Raw genomic sequence first — 24,028 nt, 5'->3', positions numbered from 1 at the left:
CCGTCCGACAGATCAGACACCGAAGCCGAACTCGACCTGGTTTGCAGCACGGCCAAGGAGATGGGCGCGTTTGATGCTGTGAAATGCACCCACTGGGCTGAAGGAGGGCTGGGAGCTGTGGACTTGGCCAAAGCTGTACAGAGAGCTTCTCAGCAGGAGAGTGACTTCAAATTCCTCTACCCTTTGGAGGTACAAATTCATTTTGCTGCTGCTTGTTGTCTTTGGGCAAACATCCTTTTGCTGCAAAGAGTAACTGGGTGAAATTTCAAACGCAACATATAAGCAGAAGTTATTCAGTTCCTTGAGCCCGTGACAACACTCAGTTAGACAATGGCTGACCTTATCTGAGCTCCATCTACCTGCCTTGGCTCCACAGCCCTTACCCAACAAAACCCTGTCAATCTCCAGGTTTTTGGTCTGTGTCCCATCACAAGTGAATCCACAGGTAATCCCCCCCCCTCCCCTGCAGACAATTAAACGCAATTTACTCAATCATGGAAAGAAAATTATTTTCATGTTTATTTGTCCTCCGGATATAAATGATGGGGAGCCTCGGGGCAGCTGTTATACTCCCTGGTCAGCCCGGGATGGGGGTCAGTTATTTGGAAAGATGCTTCAGTTATTTGGAAAGGTGAAGAAAACTAAAGATGCTGATAATCGTTACTTATTGTATCCGTGATTCGATAAAACCAGGCAGCATTGTGAGCATGCCATTGCACTCCGGAGCCCTGCACATGGCGGAGAGGACTTGAGGTGGTCAGGAGATGGGCAGTGCTCAGCCTCTTGTCATGGCTCTTCCAATTAAACTCTAAAGGATTGGATTGGGTGATGGTATCAATACTGCTGAAGATCAAGAAGTGGTGCCTGGATTTTCTTTCTTCAGATTGTATCCAACTCAATATTGACAGAGTCGGTGCATTAACTTTGCTTCCAACCATAGCATTCTGTTGAGGAAGTTAGGAGTAAGATACAAAGTTTTAGGAAGCATTTCAGTCCGGGGCTAAAGGAATGGGTGTTACTGGGGAAGGTCAGTGGATTTAGAACAGAAAGTGCAGCAATGGGTCCAACTGCTGGTTTGTTTTGTTTAAGTAACTATTTGTTGGGACTACAGACGGGGACCATTTCGGCCCATTGCGTCTGCACCGGCCCTTCGAAAGAGCACCCTACCTAAGCCCAACCCCCTGCCCTATCCCAGTAACCCCACCTAACCTTTGGACACTAAGAGGTAATTGATCACGGCCAATCCCACCTAACCTGCACATCTTCGGACTGTGGGAGGAAACCAGAGCACCCGGAGGAAACCCACGCAGACACTGGGAGAACGTGCAGACTCCGCACAGTCACCCAAGGTGGGAATTGAACCCGGGACCCTGGCACTGTGGGGCAGCAGTGCTAACCACTGTGCCATCGTGCCGCCCTGTTCCTTTTGTGTTCAGAGCCCCGACAAAGAACGTTGTCAGAGGTGTTCACTTATCTCTTGTCTCCACGCATTTTAAAATCTGCACCTTTTATCAAAAGAGTCTTTAACTGCGATCTGTTTGTTTTATAAAGCTCCCCATTGTGGACAAAATCCGAACCATTGCCCAGAAAATCTATGGTGCAGCTGATGTGGAGCTCAGCCCTGAGGCACAGTACAAAGTGGAGGTTTATACCAAACAGGTAAGAGAGCTGGTCAAGCACTGTCACACCCCCACCGACCACACTCAGAATGGTATAGGCCAGTTGAACACGTTACCAAGTACAGATCGTGACCATTCAGGAATGCTGAATACCAGGGTTAAAGGCAGGATTCTTGGAAGTGTGGAGGAACAGAGGGATCTTGGGGTCTACGTACATAGATCCCTCAAAGTTGCCACCCAGGTTGATAGGGTTGTTAAGAAGGCGTATAGTGTGTTGGCTTTCATTAACGGGGGGATTGAGTTTAAGAGCCGTGAGGTTTTGTTGCAGCTTTATAAAACCCTGGTTAGACCACACTTGGAATATTGTGTCCAGTTCTGGTCGCCTCATTATAGGAAAGATGTGAATGCTTCGGAGAGGGTACAGAGGAGATTTACCAGGATGCTGCCTGGACTGGAGGGCATGTCTTATGAAGAAAGATTGAGGGAGCTCGAGCTTTTCTCACTGGAGCGAAGAAGGCAGAGAGGTGACTTGATAGAGGTGTACAAGATGATGAGAGGCATGGATAGAGTGGATAGCCAGAGACTTTTCCCCAGGGTAGAAATGGCTGTCACGAGGGGACATAATTTTAAGGTGATTGGAGGAAGGTATAGGGGAGATGTCAGTGGCAGGTTCTTTGCACAGAGAGTGGTGGGTGTGTGGAATGCACTGCCAGCAGAGGTGGTGGAGTCAGAGTCATTAGGGACATTAAAGGGACTCTTGGACAGCAGTGAATTGAAGGGGTGTAGGTTAGCTTGATCTTAGATTAGGATAAGTGATCGGCAAAATATCATGGACCGAAGGGCCTGTAATGTTCTATGTCCTCCCAGCCCTGGGCTAAATTAGTAGCATCTTGTGTCTCCGATGATTCTGTGATTCAATCTAGTCTGTCCCTCCCAGGGCCGACCCAAGCCAGTATGGTGCTTGTCAGAGAGAACAGGAGCAAAGAAGGATGTAGATGGGCCGAAAGGCTGTGATTAAACATAGAACATAGAAAATACAGCACAGAACAGGCCCTTCGGCCTACGATGTTGTGCCGAACCTTTGTCCTAGATTAATCATAGATTATCATTGAATTTACAGTGCAGAAGGAGGCCATTCGGCCCTTTGAGTCTGCACCGGCTCCTGGAAAGAGCACCCTACCCAAACTCAACACCTCCACCCAACACCAAGGGCAATTTTGGACATTAAGGGCAATTTATCATTGGCCAATTCACCCAACCTGCACACCTTTGGACTGTGGGAGGAAACCGGAGCACCCGGAGGAAACCCACGCAGACACGGGGAGGACTCGCAGACTCCGCACAGACAGTGACCCAAGCGGGAATCGAACCTGGGACCCTGGAGCTGTGAAGCATTGTGCTATCCACAATGCTACCGTGCTGCCCTTAAGAACAAATAAATCTACACTATATCATTTTACCGTAAGCCATGTACCTATCCAATAGCTGCTTGAAGGTCCCTAATGTTTCCGACTCAACTACTTCCACAGGCAGTGCATTCCATGCCCCCACTACTCTCTGGGTAAAGAACCTACCTCTGATATCGCTCCTATATCTTCCACCTTTCACCTTAAATTTATGTCCCCTTGTAATGGTTTGTTCCACCCGGGGAAAAAGTCTCTGACTGTCTACTCTATCTATTCCCCTGATCATCTTATAAACCTCTATCAAGTCGCCCCTCATCCTTCTCCGTTCTAATGAGAAAAGGCCTAGCACCCTCAACCTTTCCTCGTAAGACCTACTCTCCATTCCAGGCAGCATCCTGGTAAATCTTCTTTGCACCTTTTCCAAAGCTTCCACATCCTTCCTAAAATGAGGCGACCAGAACTGTACACAGTACTCCAAATGTGGCCTTACCAAAGTTTTGTACAGCTGCATCATCACCTCACGGCTCTTAAATTCAATCCCTCTGTTAATGAACGCGAGCACACCATAGGCCTTCTTCACAGCTCTATCCACTTGAGTGGCAACTTTCAAAGATGTATGAACATAGACCCCAAGATCTCTCTGCTCCTCCACATTGCCAAGAACTCTACCGTTAACCCTGTATTCCACATTCATATTTGTACTTCCAAAATGGACAACCTCACACTTTTCAGGGTTAAACTCCATCTGCCACTTCTCAGCCCAGCTCTGCATCCTATCTATGTCTCTTTGCAGCCGACAACAGCCCTCCTCACTATCCACAACTCCACCAATCTTCGTATCGTCTGAAAATTTACTGACCCACCCTTCAACTCCCTCATCCAAGTCATTAATGAAAATCACAAACAGCAGAGGACCCAGAACTGATCCCTGCGGTACGCCACTGGTAACTGGGATCCAGGCTGAATATTTACCATCCACCACCACTCTCTGACTTCTATCGGTTAGCCAGTTCGTTATCCAACTGGCCAAATTTCCCACTATCCCATGCCTCCTTACTTTCTGCATAAGCCTACCATGGGGAACCTTATCAAATGCCTTACTAAAATCCATGTACACTACATCCACTGCTTTACCTTCATCCACATGCTTGGTCACCTCCTCAAAGAATTCAATAAGACTTGTAAGGCAAGACCTACCCCTCTGTAGAAGCCAAGTATTTCAAATACAACTAGTATAGGTAAAAGATAGCTGTTTAAGCATAAATGTTGAGCCCCAGTTTTTAATACCCATTTATACAGCATAATTCACTTATACTGAAGTCCGTTGTTCTGGCAAATGCATATTTTCAAAGACAGTGTGACATTAAAAAAAGCACAGTTGCAAAACAATTTGACACTGCTTGTGCTAATTGTCAAGGCCAAGGGATTGAATACACAGCAACATGAAGGCACCATTATTCACAATGCAGATAACAGCTAGGTCAGAAAAGCTGATGTTGCACATTGAAGATGGACGGCTTGCCATCAAATCAAATGTGTTTGAGTCTAACCCAAACCAATTAGGATTATATTGGGGTGTAATTAGATGACTTAAGACAGATATGAAAGTGTATAACTAAAAAGTTTCTCCCGGCCATTTTAGGTTAGGTTGGGTTTTGTTGTCTTTGTGAGTATTGTCTTTGTGGCTTAAGTTTTGTTTTAGTGTTTAGTTTAGTCAGTTTTGTCCTTTGATTCTAGTCTCCATTTTAGTTTATGTCTTTTGGGGGTTGTCAGTTTAACAGTCTGTGTCAGTGATGTTAGTCCACTTTTGACTTTGAGTTTGAGTTTAGCTGAAGATTAGCTTTCTCTCTCTCTTCATGTTTCATTGCCAGACTTTGACCTTTAAAAAGTTACTTTCGAGCTGTCTGCCTAAGCAAAGAAAGATAATGTCTGTAATTCTCTGAAAGCTTCGAATTGTCTACGAATTGCCTTTTAAATGACTTTCAAATTGTAATCAAGCGACTACAAATAAAACAATTCTTTTTGGCACCTGAGGAGTTTATACTGCAAATTTCTGCTGAGTTCCAGTATTCGCAAAGTGCTACTGATAACCGAATAGCAGAGATGATATAAATTCCTTCAACTTTACACAGTCGAATAATACAAGGAATCGAATAACTAACTTAACACAGTCTATAAATATTACAAATCTTACAACTTGTCGTATTGCGCCAGGACTTGATTCATCAACTAAGTTTCCCCCAAACTTGGCGTAGTTCGACAGGTTAAGATACTTATAAATTAAAGATTCCTTCACCCTCACAAATCCGTGCTGACTATCCCTAATCAAGCAGTGTCTTTCCAGATGCTCAGAAATCCTATCCTTCAGTACCCTTTCCATTACTTTGCCTACCACCGAAGTAAGACTAACTGGCCTGTAATTCCCAGGGTTATCCCTCGCCCCTTTTTTGAACAGGGGCACGACATTCGCCACTCTCCAATCCCCTGGTAACACCCCTGTTGACAGGACGAAAAGATCATTGCCAACGGCTCTGCAATTTCATCTCTTGCTTCCCATAGAATCCTTGGATATATCCCGTCAGGCCCGGGGGACTTGTCTATCCTCAAGTTTTTCAAAATGCCCAACACATCTTCCTTCCTAACAAGTATTTCCTCGAGCTTACCAATCTGTTTCACACTGTCCTCTCCAACAATATCGCCCCTCTCATTTGTAAATACAGAAGAAAAGTACTCGTTCAAGACCTTTCCTATCTCTTCAGACTCAATACACAATCTCCTGCTACTGTCCTTGATCAGACCTACCCTCGCTCTAGTCATTCTCATATTTCTCACATGTGTGTAAAAGGCCTTGGGGTTTTCCTTGATCCTACCCGCCAAAGATTGTTCATGCCCTCTCTTAGCTCTCCTAATCCCTTTCTTCCGTTCCCTCCTGGCTATCTTGTATCCCTCCAATGCCCTGTCTGAACCTTGTTTCCTCAGCCTTACATAAGTCTCCTTTTTCCTCTTAACAAGACATTCAACCTCCCTTGTCAACCATGGTTCCCTCACTCGACCATCTCTTCCCTGCCTGACAGGGACATACATATCAAGGACACGTAGCACCTGTTCCTTGAACAAGTTCCACATTTCACTTGTGTCCTTCCCTGCCAGCCTATGTTCCCAACTTATGCATTTCAATTCTTGTCTGACAACATCGTATTTACCCTTCCCCCAATTGTAAACCTTGCCCTGTTGCACGTACCTATCCCTCTCCATTACTAAAGTGAAAGTCACAGAATTGTGGTCACTATCTCCAAAATGCTCCCCCACTAACAAATCTATCACTTGCCCTGGTTCATTACCCAGTACTAAATCCAATATTGCCCCTCCTCTGGTCGGACAATCTACATACTGTGTTAGAAAAGCTTCCTGGACACACTGCACAAACACCACCCCATCCAAACTATTTGATCTAAAGAGTTTCCACTCAATATTTGGGAAGTTAAAGTCGCCCATGACTACTACCCTATGACTTCTGCACCTTTCCAAAATCTGTTTCCCGATCTGTTCCTCCACATCTCTGCTACTATTGGGGGGGCCTATAGAAAACTCCTAACAAGGTGACTGCTCCTTTCCTATTTCTGACTTCAACCCATACTACCTCAATAGGGTGATACTCCTCGAACTGCCTTTCTGCAGCTGTTATACTATCTCTAATTAATAATGCCACCCCCCCACCTTTTTTACCACCCTCCCTAATCTTATTGAAACATCTATAACCAGGGACCTCCAACAACCATTTCTGCCCCTCTTCTATCCAAGTTTCCGTGATGGCCACCACATCGTAGTCCCAAGTACCGATCCATGCCTTAAGTTCACCCACCTTATTCCTGATGCTTCTTGCGTTGAAGTATACACACTTCAACCCATCTCCGTGCCTGCAAGTACTCTCCTTTGTCAGTGTTCCCTTCCCCACTGCCTCACTACACGCTTTGGCGTCCTGAATATCGGCTACCTTAGTTGCTGGACTACAAATCCGGTTCCCATTCCCCTGCCAAATTAGTTTAAACCCTCCCGAAGAGTACTAGAAAACCTCCCTCCCAGGATATTGGTGCCCCTCTGGTTCAGATGCAACCCGTCCTGCTTGTACAGGTCCCACCTTCCCCAGAATGCGCTCCAATTATCCAAATACCTGAAGCCCTCCCTCCTACACCATTCCTGCAGCCAAGTGTTCAACTGCACTCTCTCCCTATTCCTAGCCTCGCTATCACGTGGCACCGGCAACAAACCAGAGATGACAACTCTGTCTGTCCTGGCTTTTAACTTCCAGCCTAACTCCCTAAACTTGTTTATTACCTTCACACCCCTTTTCCTACCTATGTTGTTGGTACCAATGTGCACCACGACTTCTGGCTGCTCCCCCTCCCCCTTAAGGATCCTGAAGACACGATCCGAGACATCCCTGGCCCTGGCACCCGGGAGGCAACATACCTTCCGGGAGTCTCGCTCGTGACCACAGAATCTCCTATCTATTCCCCTAACCATTGAATCTCCTGCAACTATTGCTTTTCTATTCTCCCCCCCTTCCCTTCTGAGCCCCAGAGCCAGACTCAGTGCCAGAGACCTGGCCGCTAGCACCTTCCCCCGGTAGGTCATCTCCCCCCCCCCCCCCCCCCCCCCCCCCCCAACAGCATCCAAAACGGTATACTTGTTTTGAAGGGGAACGGCCACGAGGGATCCCTGCACTGTCTGCCTGTTTGTTTGTTTTTTTTACTGCTCGATCGGTTGATTGGCAGCGCATCTCTATTACTACAGACATGGAGACTGCTTGAATTAGCTAATGCACTCAACACGTTACAAATGGTGCCATTATCATTGAGTCCTACGGTTCTTGCAGATAGTTAGTGCCATTTACCTGGTGGCGGAGGCTGTGATGAGCATGACTGGTGTAAGGGTCAGGGATCTGTATTTAGATCAGCAGTGAGTGAGTGAAAGCGATTCCACCTCTCGCAATGTAACTGGTCTTCTGTCCTTCACACTCAGGGATTCGCTGATTTACCAATCTGCATGGCCAAGACTCATCTGTCCTTATCCCACATGCCAGAGAAGAAGGGAGCACCAATGGGGTTCGTTCTGCCAATCCGGGACATCCGGGCAAGTGTTGGTGCCGGGTTCCTGTACCCCCTCGTGGGCACGGTGAGTGTTGAATGGGCTTAAAAGGGTTAAATCACGAGGGAGGGTGGTTTAGATGTAGCGCTTTGATTCCTTCCAATTTAAAGGTTTATGGGGTGATCTAATTGTTCAAAGGGATTCAGTCAGGTACACCGAGCATAACTATTTCGAAGAAGGGGGAATAACCTTAAAAATAGCGCCAGGAAGCTCATGCGCAGTTGAAAAAAGAGCGCACTCTGGATGAAGATCGATTTACACATGCACAGTCGATGACTACGCATGACATCACAAGTGCCATGACGTCAGAAGACTCAGACCACGCCCACTTAAAGGGAAACTGCCCGAAAATTAAAAATAAGAGTTTTAAAGCTACAAAACCCAAATTGTTTACCTCGAACGGCAGAACAATGCCTGAATTTCAACAGTTGAAAATAACTTCGGCAGCACCCTGGAACAAGCATCCAACATGAAGAGCTCATTAACAAATCCAAAGCTAAAGAAGATGATTTGTTAACTAAACATGAAGATCGCAATAACAAATCCAAAGCTGAAGAATGTGATTTGTTTATTGAGGAATACTACTCTGACATGGCTGAGTTATTTGGATATGATAATCACTCAGCAACACGGTTGAAAAGCGCGATACGACTCTACTCATGGTAGATGAATCCAACACCATGGTGGAATGGAAGATCATTGATACATTGGATGACAGCAACCTGTCACAAAGCCAAGAAGAAAACAACGCCACACAGAGTACTGACCGACTCTGTAGAGAGAGCGCTGATCGTCTCCACCGAGAGAACACTGCGCGTCTCCACAGAGAGCGATGGAAGCCTCCACAGAAAGATCGTTGACAGACTCCAGAATGGAAGCAATTAAAGACTCCAGAGCGACAACCATGCATGAAGACTATGAAGGTCTATCCACTTTATTTGAGCAACTAGAAGCAGACTATGAAAGTGTACCCAGCTCATTTAATCAACAACAAGAAGACAATGTGAACAGTGACAATATGATCACAATCAACGTACGAGGTGTGCAAGATCACAGCGAGACTGACAGATCTCAGCTCGACTACAAAAGAACATAGCAATCAAAGTAAAACTACACGAGTCCAGTGAGACCGTATCAATTAAAACCTCATTTACTCTAAACAACCTGCAAGAAACTGAAATCATCAGATCTTCACACAAACCTCAAATCACAAAGCTCAATAAAACATCCGGTACCACAAAGGACACCTGATGACGATAACAACTTTCAAAAATTACTCCAGTTATCCACAAGGAACAGTTATTGAGCATAACAACAACCTGTATAACATGGTACAAAAAAGGACAAAGTAACAGCACAGTCCAAAGCAATGCCAAGAGTAGAAACATAACATGGACACTGTTCAGTCAAACCAAACGTCATGCCAACGAATTTCACAAATTCGTATTTGCTCCAAGACAAAGAAGCAAAACGGTTTTCAAGGCGGATGACATACAGAATCAATACCACAAGCACAAGAAAAAGTCACGGTCAGACAACGAATGCTGCAACAGTGATACGACAAGCAGTGCCACGCTCCTATATTATAAAGTCTGATGAAGGTGTGCTGTTTAGACTTAATCGGTGAGACTTACTAAACCCAATTGTTTGAACTTGTGTAATAGTGTAATAAAACACATGCTATACCTGCATACCGACTTTGGTCTCTGTATTTAAGGATAGATTAAATACATTAGGGGCAGTGCGGAGGAGGTTTAACAGATTGAAACTTGCAATGAGTGGGTTGTCTTATGAAAATAGATTGGATTGGCTGGACATGTTTACGCTGGGGTTTGGAACCACTCTACATGGCCTTCATCGATCTGACCAAGGCTTCTGACTCGAGTCAATCAGGAAGTGCTATGGGAGAAACTGTCAAAGGCCAGCAGTCCAGAGAAATTCATCGACATCCCTCTCCGACTCCACAACAAGATGTTGGTGACGTTCCTCACCGACGGAAATCAGACAGAAATCTTCACGGTTAGACTGGAGTCCAACAAGGATGTGGCATCGCCCCCACCCTTCTCATCGTCACCATCCTTCACCTTGTTGAGAGCGAGCTTCCCAGTGGAGGACATTGTCTACAGGATGGACAGAAAACCTTTTAACCTCAGCCGATTTGAAATCCAAGAAGAAAACAACACGGACATCGCTCTGGAACGTCTATGCAGAGGACATCGCTCTGGAACGTCTATGCAGAGGACATCGCTCTGGAACGTCTAGGCAGAGGACATCGCTCTGGAACGTCTATGCAGAGGACATCGCTCTGGAACGTCTAGGCAGAGGACATCGCTCTGGAACGTCGAGGCAGAGGACATCGCTCTGGAACGTCTAGGCAGAGGACATCGCTCTGGAACGTCTATGCAGAGGACATCGCCATCTCCACTCTCCCAGAAGAGAATCTACAAACCATGCTTGACACTTTTGCGGAACATCCCAAATAATCGGTATCAACCTCAAACGTTCTTTTCCAACCCGCTCCAGGGCAAGATCCCATCTCACCCTCCAAGACCAACAGAGAAACAAAACGTGGAACATTTCCCATACCTGGAGAGCCACCTCTCCTCTAAGGCTGACATCAATGCAGAGATCCAACACTGTATCCAGTCTGCGAGCATCTCCTTCGGACACCTAAGGAAGAGAGTCTTTGACCACGCGACAGCCGTGCTGACGCCAAGATCCTCGTGTACAAGACTGTGGTCCTCCCAACTCTTCCATACGGCTCAGGAATCTGCACAACATACAGACAGCACCTCAAAGCCCTGGAGAGGTACCATCAACGCTGCCAGACCTATTCTCTGCATCAGCTGGGGTGACCGGCGTACTAACATCAGTGTCCTTGAAGGAGCCAAGAGCACTTTTGAGGCCATGATCATCCAAATCCAACTCCACTGGGCCTCAAGAGTCCCGACTTCCAAAGCAAATCTTCTTGCTCCAGCTCAAGGAAGGCTCCTGAACCAGAGGAGGACAAAGGAAGTGCTTCAAAGGCACCCTGAAGGATTACCTCAAGAAATACAACATAGATGTCAACTGGGAGACCCTTGTTCAGAAGAGACCTACTTGGAGGAAACTCCTGATTGAAAGGGGACAATTCTTCGAGGACACCAGACGGCAAGAGGAGGCCAGGGAAAGAAGCCTGAGGAAGGAATCCCAGCGATTATAGAGTCCAAGGACCGATCCCACCTCCCGGAAACACCTGCCAAGTGTGCGGTCAAAGATGTGGCTCTAGGATTGGGCTCATCAGCCACACAAAAGACCCACAAAACCCGTAGCCAGCGACACAGTTTCTCAGGTGGGCAATCAAACTCGTTAGCGAGTGATCGCCGAAGAAGAAGTTTACGCTGGAGTTTAGAAGAGTGAGGGGGTGACTTGATTGAAGTTTATAAGATCCTGAACGGTGTTGACAAGGTGGATGTGGAAAGGATGTTCCCTCTTGTGGGTGAGTCCAGAACTAGGGGGGCAGTGTTTTAAAATTAGGGGGTCGCCCGATTAGGAAGGAGATGAGGTGAATTATTTTCTGAGGGTTGTGCGAATTTGGAACTCTGTCTCGGAGCCGGTGGATTTTGAGGTGAAAATAGATAGATTCTTGTTAGGCAAGGGAACAAAAGATTATCTGGGGTAGATGGGAATGTGGAATTCGAAACACAAATTCTCATCCTGGTTTTTGAATCCCTACATAACTCCACTCCTCCCTACCTTCGTAACCTCCTCCTCCACCATTGGAGGCCCATGTCTTCAGCTCCTTAAACTTCTCCTTTCACTGGCAATCTGTCCTATTATCTCCTTGCATTATTCAGTATAATTTCTGATTCCAATCCCTGTGAAGCACTGTGGGCTGTGTGAATGCACGTTGTTTTATTGAGAGCAGTGGCAGTGAGGAATGAGCTGACCGGAGTGGGTGGTTTGGGAACCGAGCTGTGTACTTATAATCGCTTGTAATTACCACACCGAGAAAACGGAACAGAAAGTTGTTAATTGGCCAAGCACAATGCTGTTCGCCCAGGGTGGGTGGGTGGGGGCGATGGAGAGACAGCTGCAAATTAGATGACACCAGACAGGAGGTTAAGTTACGATATAAATGTCGCTGCACAAATTGATCTGGACTGAGGCTCCTGTTTCACGGACAGACAGGTAGTGGCTCGAGCAGACATGCTAAAAAGCTTGCTAATTCCATTGCTCAAAGTGATTGATGGGCATTGTTGAAGCGTGAGGGAGCCAGCTGTCTGGGCAGTGACGCGAGAGCCTGGGTATCCTTTTACTGACAATGGATCAGGAAAGTCACACTCTCTGTTTTAAGAGTCATGGCGTAACTTAAACTTGATGCCACTTATTCCACGCGAGATTCCCTATTCATCCCTGAGAAACTGGATCCGCTGTTCAAAACTGTCTTTATACCTCTCGGACACAGGCCAAACTAATCGTATAATGGGCTCCTGCTTTCTGTATCTATTACATAGCATAATGCATTTCAGTCTCCAGTTTTGCTGTCGTGTCTAGCCCACACCTACACGAGGAAGGGTGTGGGGAACTTGGTGAAGGGATGACAGGTGAAGAGCTGTACAAAACTCTGGTGCGGCCGCATTTGGAGCATTGCATGCAATTCTGGTCGCCGCATTATAGGAAGGATGTGGAAGCATTGGAAAGGGTGCAGAGGAGATTTAGCATGAATGTTGCCTGGTATGGAGGGAAGATCTTATGAGGAAAGGCTGAGGGACTTGAGGCTGTTTTCATTAGAGAGAAGAAGGTTAAGAGGTGACTTAATTGAGGCATACAAGATGATCAGAGGATTAGATAGGGTGGACAGTGAGAGCCTTTTTCCTTGGATGGTGATGTCTAGCACGAGGGGACATAGTTTTAAATTGAGGGGTGATAGATATAGGACAGATGTCAGAGGTAGGTTCTTTACTCAAGAGAGTAGTAAGGGCGTGGAATGCCCTGCCTGCAATAGTATTGGACATTGGATAGACATATGGACGATAAGGGAATAGTGTAGATGGGCTTGAGTGGTTTCACAGGTCGGCGCAACATCGAGGGCCGAAGAGGCTGTACTGTGCTGTAATGTTCTATGTTCTAAGATTACAAGGTGTGCGGTGTACATTGGATTTTTGATTCTCTATTTACTGCTAGTACATTGATGAGAAACCCTCTTCCATCCCCCTCGATCCTACAGTCAGGAGGGAGGGAGAATCCCCCCCCCAAAGACAGTTGAAGATGAGCAATTTACTGATATTAACTTACTGGGCAGATTCCTGCCTTTATCGTGGTCTGTGCATTTAGCCTCCCAGCTTCAACGTATGGGGTCAAATCAGCCCCTCTGCCTCTATCGAGAACAATATGTGGAGGCATGGGGAATAAGGGAAGAGGTACGGGAATGAAGGCAGGGAATCGGGAAGAGAGAGAAGCAGGGGAACGAGAGGAGCAGGTGGAACAAGGGAAGGGAAGAGAGGGACAAAGGGGAGGAAAGCCGGGGAACGAGGGGAGAAGAGGGGAAGGCAGGGGAAACGAGGGGAGGGAAGGTGGGGAGAGCAAGAGGGGTGGGGAGGGGAGCAGGGAGGGAATGAGAAGAGGGGGTGGGGGGGAAACGAGAGGAGGGGAGAGAAGGAGGACGGTGTGAAATGTTAGGTTTTGTCACCACTCCCTGGTTGGAGAATACAAGTAAGGAAGCATCTAGTGATCATGCTGCAGTCATTGTGCATCGTGCAGTCTGTTTTCTATTCGTTGATGGGATGTGGGTTTCGCTGACTGGGCCAGTATTTATTATCCATCCCTAATTGCCCTTGAGAAAGTGGTGTTTTTCAAAATATTTTTATTCTGTTTTTAACATTTTGTACATAAACCAAAACAATTCAGACCCCCCCCCCCCCCCCCCCCCCCACTCTACCAACCAACACCCCCAAAAACTCAAAGAATAGACCCCCTCCCCCACAACTGACGGTGATCAACTCTTTAAAATAAGAATAAACAGACCCCATCTCTTTTGGAACCCTTCACCCCCCCGCCCCCGCCCCCCCCCCTCCAAGGTAACCTTAACCTTCTCCAAATACGGAAACTCCCCGAATACTGAGGCGCAGGGCGGAGAATCGTAGCATTTACAGTGCAGAAGGAGGCCCATCGAGTCTGCACTGGCCCTTGGAACTTCAGCCCACACCTCCACCCCCATCCCCGTAACCCAGTATCCCCACCTATTCTTTTTGGACACGAAGGGTAATTTATCATGGCTAATCCACCGAACCTGTACATCTTTGGACTGTGGGAGGAAACTGGAGCACCCGGAGGAAACCCACGCAGACACGGGGAGAACGTGCAGACTCCGCACAGACAGTGACCCAAGCCGGGAATCGAACCTGGGACCCTGGCGCTGTGAAGCAACAGTGCTAACCGCTGTACTACCGTGCCGCCCGATTCCTGTCAGCAACTACGGCAAGCCCAACACCCCAAATATGGCCCCCAGGGGACTGGGCTCCAAATCCAAGTGCAAGATCACCGAAGTGGTGCTGAATAACGACCCCCAAAACTTCCCCAACTTCAGGCAGGACCAGAACATGTGTATGTGATTGGCTGTGCTCCCCCCACACTGATCGCAACTGTCCTCCAGCCCCTCAAATAACCGGCTCATCCTCCTAACTTGTCGGCTCTGCCCTGTGCACCACCTTTAAATGTATTGACCCCAGCCTCGCAGACGAGGTTGAGGCATTCACCCTCTGCAGCACCTCGCACCACAACCCCCCCCTCCAATGCCTGAGAAGGTGATGTTCAGCTGATTTCTTAAAATGAGTTGTTGTAGGGAACCAGTGCAGTCAAGAGGCCGAGTCTCAAGGCAAGGTTCAAAGCGTTGTTCTTTATTGTACAATTACTGAAGCCTTCAGGGAGACCCACGCAGCCGGCTCAGAAACAGTGGCTTGGCCCACGTTGATCTCGACAATTACACATTCGCTCTGGATTTTTATAGGAATCCAAATTCGAGCGGGAACATTTGCTCATACATAATAGTTAAAGGGTAGTTTTGATTTAGATCTCTCGGACAGGTTTAAACTGAGAATATGCATCTTTGTCAATTTGCATCTGTATGGAGTGTGTTCGTGTTGATGAGATTATCTGTGCTTGCTCCGAGTGTCCTTCCCCTCTTTAATGTGTTTCCCATTATCCCCCTGATGTGTCTCCTTAACTAAATTGACCTCCAATGTCTGTGGCTGTGCTATGCGTTTATTTCTGTGTTTGTTAGATGAGGTGTTAATGTCATCTTTGTCCTGCTGTGTGTGTGGGGGACGCTAATCTAATTTATACATTTCCTTTATTCCTCCTATTCTGGTTTCTTTGCCTGCCTTGGCCATTTTATTAATACATTATTTCATTCTTTGCAATACAGTTGTGCCATATATCCCACTGCCAGGGTCTTGACTCGCAGATATCCCGATCTCCTGGCCAGGGGGCCGTTTTAAGATGCAGCTTTGTGCTGTTGCTGGGCAGAACAAGGGTCTTCCATCAATTTCGAATGAAAGGTCTCTCAGCTGTGCAGAAGGGGATTTAAACGAATGTCCATCCAGGTGTCCCCTTCTGCATTGTGGGCACATTATAAACAGTGCCAATCGGTCCAATAAAACAGTCCAATGAATGAAGAATGTTTGATGAGTTGAGATAAAAATATGATCTTGGAAAATGGCCTACTTCAGAGTCAATGCAGGCCATTGGCAGGTTATTTCAGAGGGCAGCTACGGAGGGATTTGAACTTGTCCCCAGAACTTAACCTGGGCCCCTCTGGATTACGGGCGCTGTGACATTGCTGCTACACCACTGTCTCCCTTTGATGAATCATTTGGCCCTTTGTGTTTGTACCGAATTATCTTCTGAGTCAGTCTGTGTGTGTGTGATGCAGATGAGCACCATGCCGGGACTGCCTACCAGGCCCTGCTTTTACGACATTGATTTGGACCCAGAGACGGAAGAAGTGAATGGACTTTTCTAACACTGAAACCAGAATGACAGGTAAGGGTTAACTCCATGACACTCACACACCACTTGCTGATGGCACCTCTGGCAATGCAGCACTCCATGAGAATCTCACTGAAACGCTGACAAGTCCTGAAGTGGGTCCTGAAGCATCCATCATGAAGCTTCAGAAAGATGAGTCCTACCCAAGCAGACAGTGTGAAGGTTGCATCCGCCTCTCCTTACGCTGGTCAAGGCTGGCATTATTTTGCCCCTAAGAAGGTGTTGGTGAATCACCTGTTTGAACCACTGGCAGCACAGATTTGATGCAAACTATGGCGGGAGGTCCAAGTGAACGTTTCGAGTCTGAATGGCTCTGGCGATGAGACCTCCTGCCACGAAACGCTAGCTCCCTCCTCTCTCTGTTTTTGTTTCCGATTCCAGCATCCGCGGGAATTTGCTTTTGTTTTGATGCAAACTGCGTGGTTCTCTGGGGCACCGGGAAGTTAGGAATGTTTGTGGGGAAATGGCGTAGGGTCTGGGAATCCAGGCGAGGTTAAGGACAGCGGGTTTCCTTTCTGCTGTACAGCAGTGACACAGCAATCAAACCTGCTTTGTGGACTAGCTTTTCAGTTCCAGGTTTATCAGAACGGAATTTCGATTGTCCACCTGCCACGGTGGAGATGGACTCGCGCTGTCTGCATTACTAGTTCATGGGACAGGGCAACGGCTCTGTATCTCCAGCAACGGAAACAGCAGACCAATGCTGTCTGTTCTTTCCCAACTAAAAGGAGGAACGTTTTTTAATTCCTCCATGCGACGTGCTGGCTGGGCCAGCATTTGTCACCCGTCCCTATTTGCCCTTGAACTGAGTGTCTTGTTCGGCCATTTCAGTGAGGGACTGTTAAGAGTCAGCCACATTGCTGTGGGGTCTGGAGTCACACGTAGGCCAGACCGGGTAAGGACGGCAGATTTCCTTCCCTGAAGGGCATTAGTGAACCAGATGGGTTTTTACAACAAACAACAGTTTAATGGTCGCCATTACTGAGGCAAACTTTTTATTCTGGATTTATTAATTGAATTTAAATTTGGCCTGGGCCTCTGGACAAAGAACAATGCCGCACAGGAACAGGCCCTTCGGCCCTCCAAGCCTGTACCGGTCACGATACCAACCTTGGCCAAAACCCTCATCTCGGTTCCTCGCTGGAACCGTGCATTTGAGAGGGGAATTAAATCTGTAGACTTACCCAGTTAGCACTGCTGCCTCACCGCGCCAGGAACCCGGGTTCAATTCCGGCCTCGGGTGACTGTGTGGAGTCTGTACGTTCCCACCCCATGTCTGCGTGGGTTTCCTCCCACAGTCCAAAGATGTACAGGTCAGGTGGATTGGCCATGCTCAATTGCCCCTTTGTGTCCAAAAGGTTAGGTGGGGTTACAGGGATAGGGTGGAGGCGTGGGCTTAATTAGGGTGCCCTTTCCAATGGGCCGGATGGCCTCCTTCTGCACTGTAAGTTGAATGATTCTAATACTGTGCATTGGACAAGTCAAAGCAGGGCCCCTCCTGTCCTCGGAGGTAGAGAAAGCAAGGCAATACTTTCAGGTTCCACAAGGCTATTAATTCAATAATTGTGACGGCTACGGAACCAATTGATAGCCTGGTCCAGGCACCGGAGGAAGTCATTTGGGTCATTGTGCTTTCTGCTGGTTCTTTGACCCAGGGGCCTTTTGCTTCCAAACCAACCTTTCGGATTTAGTATTGAATGTTGTGATAACGGTCAGCTTGCCTCAGTTGGGAGCACTTTTCCCTCTGTTGTAATGTTGTGGGTTTCAGCCCCACTCGAGTACGTACACCTGCCACTTAGACCAGCACTCCAGTGTTTAACAAAGCGCGTGTTTAACACTCCGTCATTATTGGATCATTCCTGAACCAACATCGTTTCAAAAAAAAATGTCATAGATATATGAAGAGCTCTGGGATTTGCTGCGATTCATGGAATGATACAGTACAGAAAGAGGACGTTCAGCCCATCTAGCTGTGCTGGCTTCTTGATGGCCAATCATTCCCACTCTTTCTCCACAACCCTGTGAATTTGTATCCTTCGAAATTTATCCAATTTCATTTTTTGGAAGTTAATAAATGGCGTCATTCTTAGTGTTAATTCCTCTGTATATATTTTTAAAAGTCTCCTTGTGTCACCTCTTTTTTTTTTTCTTTATAAATTTAGAGTACCCAATTAATTTTTTCCAATTAAGGGGCAACTTAGTGTGGCCAATCCACCTACCCTGCACATCTTTGGGTCGTGGGGGCGAAACCCACGCAGACACGGGGAGAATGTGCAAACTCCGCACGGACAGTGACCCAGAGCCGAGATCGACCCTGGGACCTCGGCAGCCGTGGGGCTGCAGTGCTAACCACTGCGCCACCGTGCTGCCCCACCTCTGGTTCTTCTGCAAATATATTAAATGCCTGTCCTCTTGCTAACGATCCTTCTGCCACAGAAACAGTTCCTCCTTATTCACAAAAAATCTTCTTGACTCTGAACACCTTTTTATCCCGGCTCTTCTGCACCGAGGAGAACGAGTGCAAATGCCAGTTATTTATCTACCACTTCATTTTGTCTCTTCTATGATACCAAAGGAAAATCAAGTATTGAAAATTCAAAGCTAGGACACTCTAGATGGGTTAGGTGTTGCTGCGGCTGGTAATTTTCACACCGTTTCTCTACCCCACAGTATCCAGGAGGTTGGAAATGATCCAGTGCTGTGATGGGCTGCTGCAAGACCAGAGGGCAGTTGATGGACCGATATCTGCACTAGAGGACACACTGGCGGTACAAAATGTGATACCTGAATCTGCCTTACCATGTTGTGGTCTGACTGATCATGCACCAAGTCTGTAACAGAAATTTTAAATTTCACGCTGACAATCAATATATAGTGCGGGTAAAATATATTGTCACTGTTCTGATGTTTCTAATTCAAAATAAACAATTGGCTTCATAACTTTTCCTCCTCCTCTGTTGGTTTCATTGCCTCCATCCCCACCCATACATCTGGGTTTTTTTTCCCGTTGTTTCAAAGCTGATCGTGTTTAGAGCAGGCTTGCCTGGCCCTGTGGGTCAGACTGTGGCCCCCGAAGCCACTGGTCAAAATGCCGGTAAGATAGGTTAGTGAATTTGAAAATTCTGAAAGGGATTGCTCTTCCAATTATCGCCCATTACTCCCCACGTTTGCTGCTAATTGTTGTGTTCTGATGCTGCCACTGACCACCATGTGTCATTTATGGGTGTGACCACAGCAGACGTAGCTTGCTGAGCAAGTCAAATCCCAGAGGGAAATTGTCTGACTGATCATAACCCTTTCTTTTGCATTTTAAAAACTAGGAGAATAAAGCTACTATGGAACTTTAGTAATATTACTTTTAGGACTTTTATTGAAAAAAGAAACTTGAGAACACAACATTAAAGTTACACAGAACAATCTTGCAAAGCTTCCACAAAAAATACCCACTTGGTGTTAGGACACACAAGTAAACTACTGAGCAGTAACTCCCTTATAGATTTTTTAACTATAAACATCAACAGATCACAATCAGTAAGAATGAACAACAACACCTCCTCCACAATAGTCCTCAACACCGGGGCCCCGCAAGGCTGCGTACTTAGCCCCCTACTCTACTCCCTGTACACACACGACTGCGTGGCAAAACTTGGTTCCAACTCCATCTACAAGTTTGCTGACGATACGACCATAGTGGGCCGGATCTCGAATAACGACGAGTCAGAATACAGGAGGGAGATAGAGAACCTAGTGGAGTGGTGTAGCGACAACAATCTCTCCCTCAATGCCAGCAAAACTAAAGAGCTGGTCATTGACTTCAGGCAGCAAAGTACTGTACACACCCCTGTCAGCATCAACAGGGCCGGGGTGGAGATGGTTGGCAGTTTCAAATTCCTAGGGGTGCACATCTCCAAAAATCTGTCCTGGTCCACCCACATCGACGCTACCACCAAGAAAGCACAACAGCGCCTATACTTCCTCAGGAAACTTAGGAAATTCAGCATGGCCACATTAACCCTTACCAACTTTTACAGATGCACCATAGAAAGCATCCTATCGTGCTGCATCACAGCCTGGTATGGCAACTGCTCGGCCCAGGACCGCAAGAAACTTCAGAGAGTCGTGAACACCGCCCAGTCCATCACACGAACCTGCCTCCCATCCATTGACTCCATCTACACCTCCCGCTGCCTGGGGAAAGCGGGCAGCATAATCAAAGATCCCTCCCACCCGGCTTACTCACTCTTCCAACTTCTTCCATCGGACAGGAGATACGGAAGTCTGAGAACACGCACGAACAGACTCAAAAACAGCTTCTTCCCCACTGTCACCAGACTCCTAAATGACCCTCTTATGGACTGACCTGATTAACACTACACCCTGTATGCTTCACCCGATGCCAGTGCTTATGTAGTTATATTGTGTATGTTGTGTTGCCCTATTATGTATTTTCTTTTATTCCCCTTTCTTCCCATGTATTTAATCTGTTGAGCTGCTCGCAGAAAAATACTTTTCACTGTACCTCGGTACACGTGACAATAAACAAATCCAATCCAGCTATTACCATAATGTTACCCAGGGTAAAAATGATGTTATTTTAGTAAATATACACCATGTGACTCCTCAAACACTTCCACCTGCTGTGGAAATCAAGTAAGTTCAGAAACCAAACTGCTTTCTGAAACAAAAGATTTTTCTGCTCTGACTGGACGTCTGTTTCAGGTTTCGCACCTCTCAGCACAGAGCTGCTCTCAGGACATCTCACCCACACCGTCTCACAACTCAGCTCAACATGTTTCCTTCACCCCTTTTAGCTCCGACTTCATTGTCTTCAGCACCTCTTTTGAACTCGACTTTTCCAAAATTGACGAATCTTTCATGTTTTCCTATTGCTTTCGGGTCAAATAAACTGTAATAACCTTCCCTTGTTTACTTATTCACAGCTGAAAAGCCAAGTCCCTCCCCATCTCCTCAATGATAATCTATGATTAATCTAGGACAAAGGTTCGGCACAACATCGTGGGCCGAAGGGCCTGTTCTGTGCTGGATTTTCTATGTTCTATGTCCTCATGCAAATTTTTAAAAATCTTGTAAATCCACTTCACCATAGCCTCTCGTTACAAATCCATGCTTCGAGCACCTTTACCCTTTTATCTCTCAACAGTCCCAGACAAGCTGTCTCTATTAACCTTCTCCCAGCTTTTAATCAAAACAGAACCTGCTTATCAAAATATTTTTTTAAATAATATCCTTCTTTGTATGTCTTAATGATGAGGTCTTGAGACTTGTATATGTAAACATAAACCACTATTGTTCATCCTTAACTATTCCCAGTTAATATGCACTCTGCCGCTTCTGTTCTGAGGCCATACCATGCGACTCGATACATCAAACTGTGGGTGGTGCTATTCTCCAGTGCCACATTGACTCTTGCTGGGCCAAGCCCCTTCAAAAGGGCATGCAGGCACTTACAACAGCAAGTGTTGGAGAGGGTCTCTGGGTGAGCAGCAAACACCGGCAGTGGAAAGTGTGCGGGGCAGAGAAGGAGGATTTTAGAGGGCAGAGAAGAGAGGGTGCTGTGGAGCCTGAGGGGAGAGAAAGAAAGGCTGTGGGACCTGGCGTAGGCAGAGGAGGGTGGGTTTGTGTGAAGAGAATGAAAGAAGTAGATAATGAAGAGGTATCAAATTGTTCTTATGTTTGTTCATGGGAGGTGCGTGTATTTATAACTAATCTCTAATTGCTAACACGTGTGCTAAAGGAGCCCAACTCAGTGGTACAGGGTTGGAAAGATCCCTGGTCTATCTAATTGATCCCAGAGTTCAATCAAAGCTATCCTACCATTCCGAACACTCACTGTCTTTATCCTTAAATATATCTACACTAGCTGCCTCTGCCCTTGTGGTCTTCAACACAATGAAAAGATGCAGAGAAAAACTGCTGGAGACATTCCAGCACCTTCATGTCGTGGATATTGACAAGACCAATGCCACACCGCGGACATCCTCATCATTATTTGCTTTATCCGGGTCCTCTCACACAAGGAATCTTCTGGCAAAGAGTCGGGCCCAGCGTGAGATGGTTTGTGAATATTCACACCTGGACTCCTGTGCAGCTCCCTCCCATTTTGTCAGACAGCTGGGTGTTCCAGCGAGCCAGAAAAGGATTTCCACTGTAGAGATCAGGGGCGGGATTCTCCGCAATCGGCGCGATGTCCGCTACCCGGCGCCAAAAACGGCGCGAATCAGTCCGGTGTCGGGCCGCCCCAAAGGTGCGGAATTCTCCGCATCTTGAGGGGCTAGGCCCGAGCCGGACTGATTTCCGCCCTGCCAGCTGGTGCCGAAATGACTTCGCCGGGTGACTCATGCGCGGGAGCGTCAGCGGCCACTCACGGCATCCATGCGCAGTGGAGGGGGTCTCTTTCGCCTCTGCCATAGTGAAGACCATGGCGAAGGCGGAGGGAAAAGAGTGCCCCCACGGCGCAGGCCGCCCGCGGATTGGTGGGCCCCGATCGCAGGCCAGGCCACCGTGGGGGCACCCCCCAGGGCCAGATCGCCCCGCGTTCTTTCCCCCCCCCAGGACCCCGGAGCCCGCCCGTGCCGTCTGCTCCCGCCGTTAAGAAAGGTGGTTCAATCCACGCCGGCTGGCATGGGTTGACAGCTGCGGGACTTCGGCCCATTGCGGGCCGGAGAATCGCCGGGGGTTGGGCCCGCCGACCGGCGCGATTTCCGCCAACTGGCGTGGCGTGATTCCTGCCCCCGCCGAATCTCTGGTGGCGGAGAATTCGGGACACGGCGGGGGGCGGGATTCACGCCAGCCCCCAGCGATTCTCCGACCCAGTGGGGGATTCGGAGAATCGCACCCCAGAGTTTGAAACTATGAAGGAGAACTGTTTGGACGTGTCCTCAATGTCATCTGCTGAACCTGAATTGGAGTTTTGTTCCCCTAAGACCTCTCCGCAGAATGTCCCTGGGAGATGATGACTGGACAGATGTAGATCGACAGTGCACATCCTCCAAATAAACCTATCCAGTAAAATCTGAGACTGATATGAAATCAAATGAAAATCGCTTATTGTCACAATTAGGCTTTCAATGAAGTTACTGTGAAAAGCCCCTAGTCACCACATTCCGGCGCCTGTTCAGGGCGGCTGTTGCGGGAATTGAACCGTGCTGCTGGCCTGCCTTGGTTTGCTTTCAAAGCCAGCGATTTAGCCCTGTGCCCGTCACAATCGATATCTTCAGATATCCTCTTTTCAGCTATGCTGGGCCACAAGGCAGGTTTTGGGGGCATTTGCCCCTCTATCCCGCCCTGGAAGAAGCAGTTGAGAGCACTTTATCTGTCAGCAATACGATGGGCTTGTGTACAGCAACCCGAAAGCCCCCACACAGACCATGCACAAGCCATCCACTCAGCCAGGTGTACACATCAAAAAAAAATTCACTTAAATAAATGGTCAGCGTACTCCAAAACAATTTCGAGTGAACATTGATTGCAAGGCTCCACAATTCTGCAGAAGGAAGGATTCCAAAGTGCTTTGCAATCAAGGTGAGACAAGGGCACAGTGGTATTGTCATTGGACTAGTAAACCAGATACTTCATCAAGGCCAGGGACCCGGGTTCGATTCTTTTCCTGGGTGACTGTGTGGGTTTCCTCCGGATGTTCCAGTTTCCTCCCACAGTCCAAAGATGTTCAGGTTTGGTGGGGTTTACGGGGAGTGGGTCACGGGTAGAGTGCTCTTTCAGAGGCTCGGTGCAGACTCGATGGGCCGAATGGCCTCCTTCTGCACTGTCGGGGTTGTATGATTGTTGTAAAACCCCATCAGGGTCACT

At 47.4% G+C, this 24,028-nt stretch overlaps 1 protein-coding gene across 2 annotated transcripts in view; it reads left to right on the top strand.

Moving 5' to 3' along the window:
* mthfd1b (methylenetetrahydrofolate dehydrogenase (NADP+ dependent) 1b) overlaps positions 1 to 19,141 on the top strand; it is a 90,054-nt gene extending 70,913 nt beyond the window's left edge. For both annotated transcript variants that reach the window (XM_072494257.1, XM_072494256.1), the window contains exons 24-28: positions 12 to 189; positions 1,552 to 1,659; positions 8,048 to 8,200; positions 16,086 to 16,195; positions 18,872 to 19,141. In XM_072494257.1, the coding sequence (XP_072350358.1) occupies positions 12 to 189; positions 1,552 to 1,659; positions 8,048 to 8,200; positions 16,086 to 16,175 (529 nt within the window). In that variant the 3' untranslated portion in view covers positions 16,176 to 16,195; positions 18,872 to 19,141. The remainder of the gene's footprint in view (positions 1 to 11; positions 190 to 1,551; positions 1,660 to 8,047; positions 8,201 to 16,085; positions 16,196 to 18,871) is intronic.
* Positions 19,142 to 24,028: the final 4,887 nt, after the last annotated feature.

Source organism: Scyliorhinus torazame, chromosome 2 (genome assembly GCF_047496885.1).
Source record: "Scyliorhinus torazame isolate Kashiwa2021f chromosome 2, sScyTor2.1, whole genome shotgun sequence".
NCBI lineage: Eukaryota > Metazoa > Chordata > Chondrichthyes > Carcharhiniformes > Scyliorhinidae > Scyliorhinus > Scyliorhinus torazame.
The sequence above is the reverse complement of the archived record's forward strand: the minus strand, read 5'-3'. Positions and strand labels throughout refer to the sequence as shown.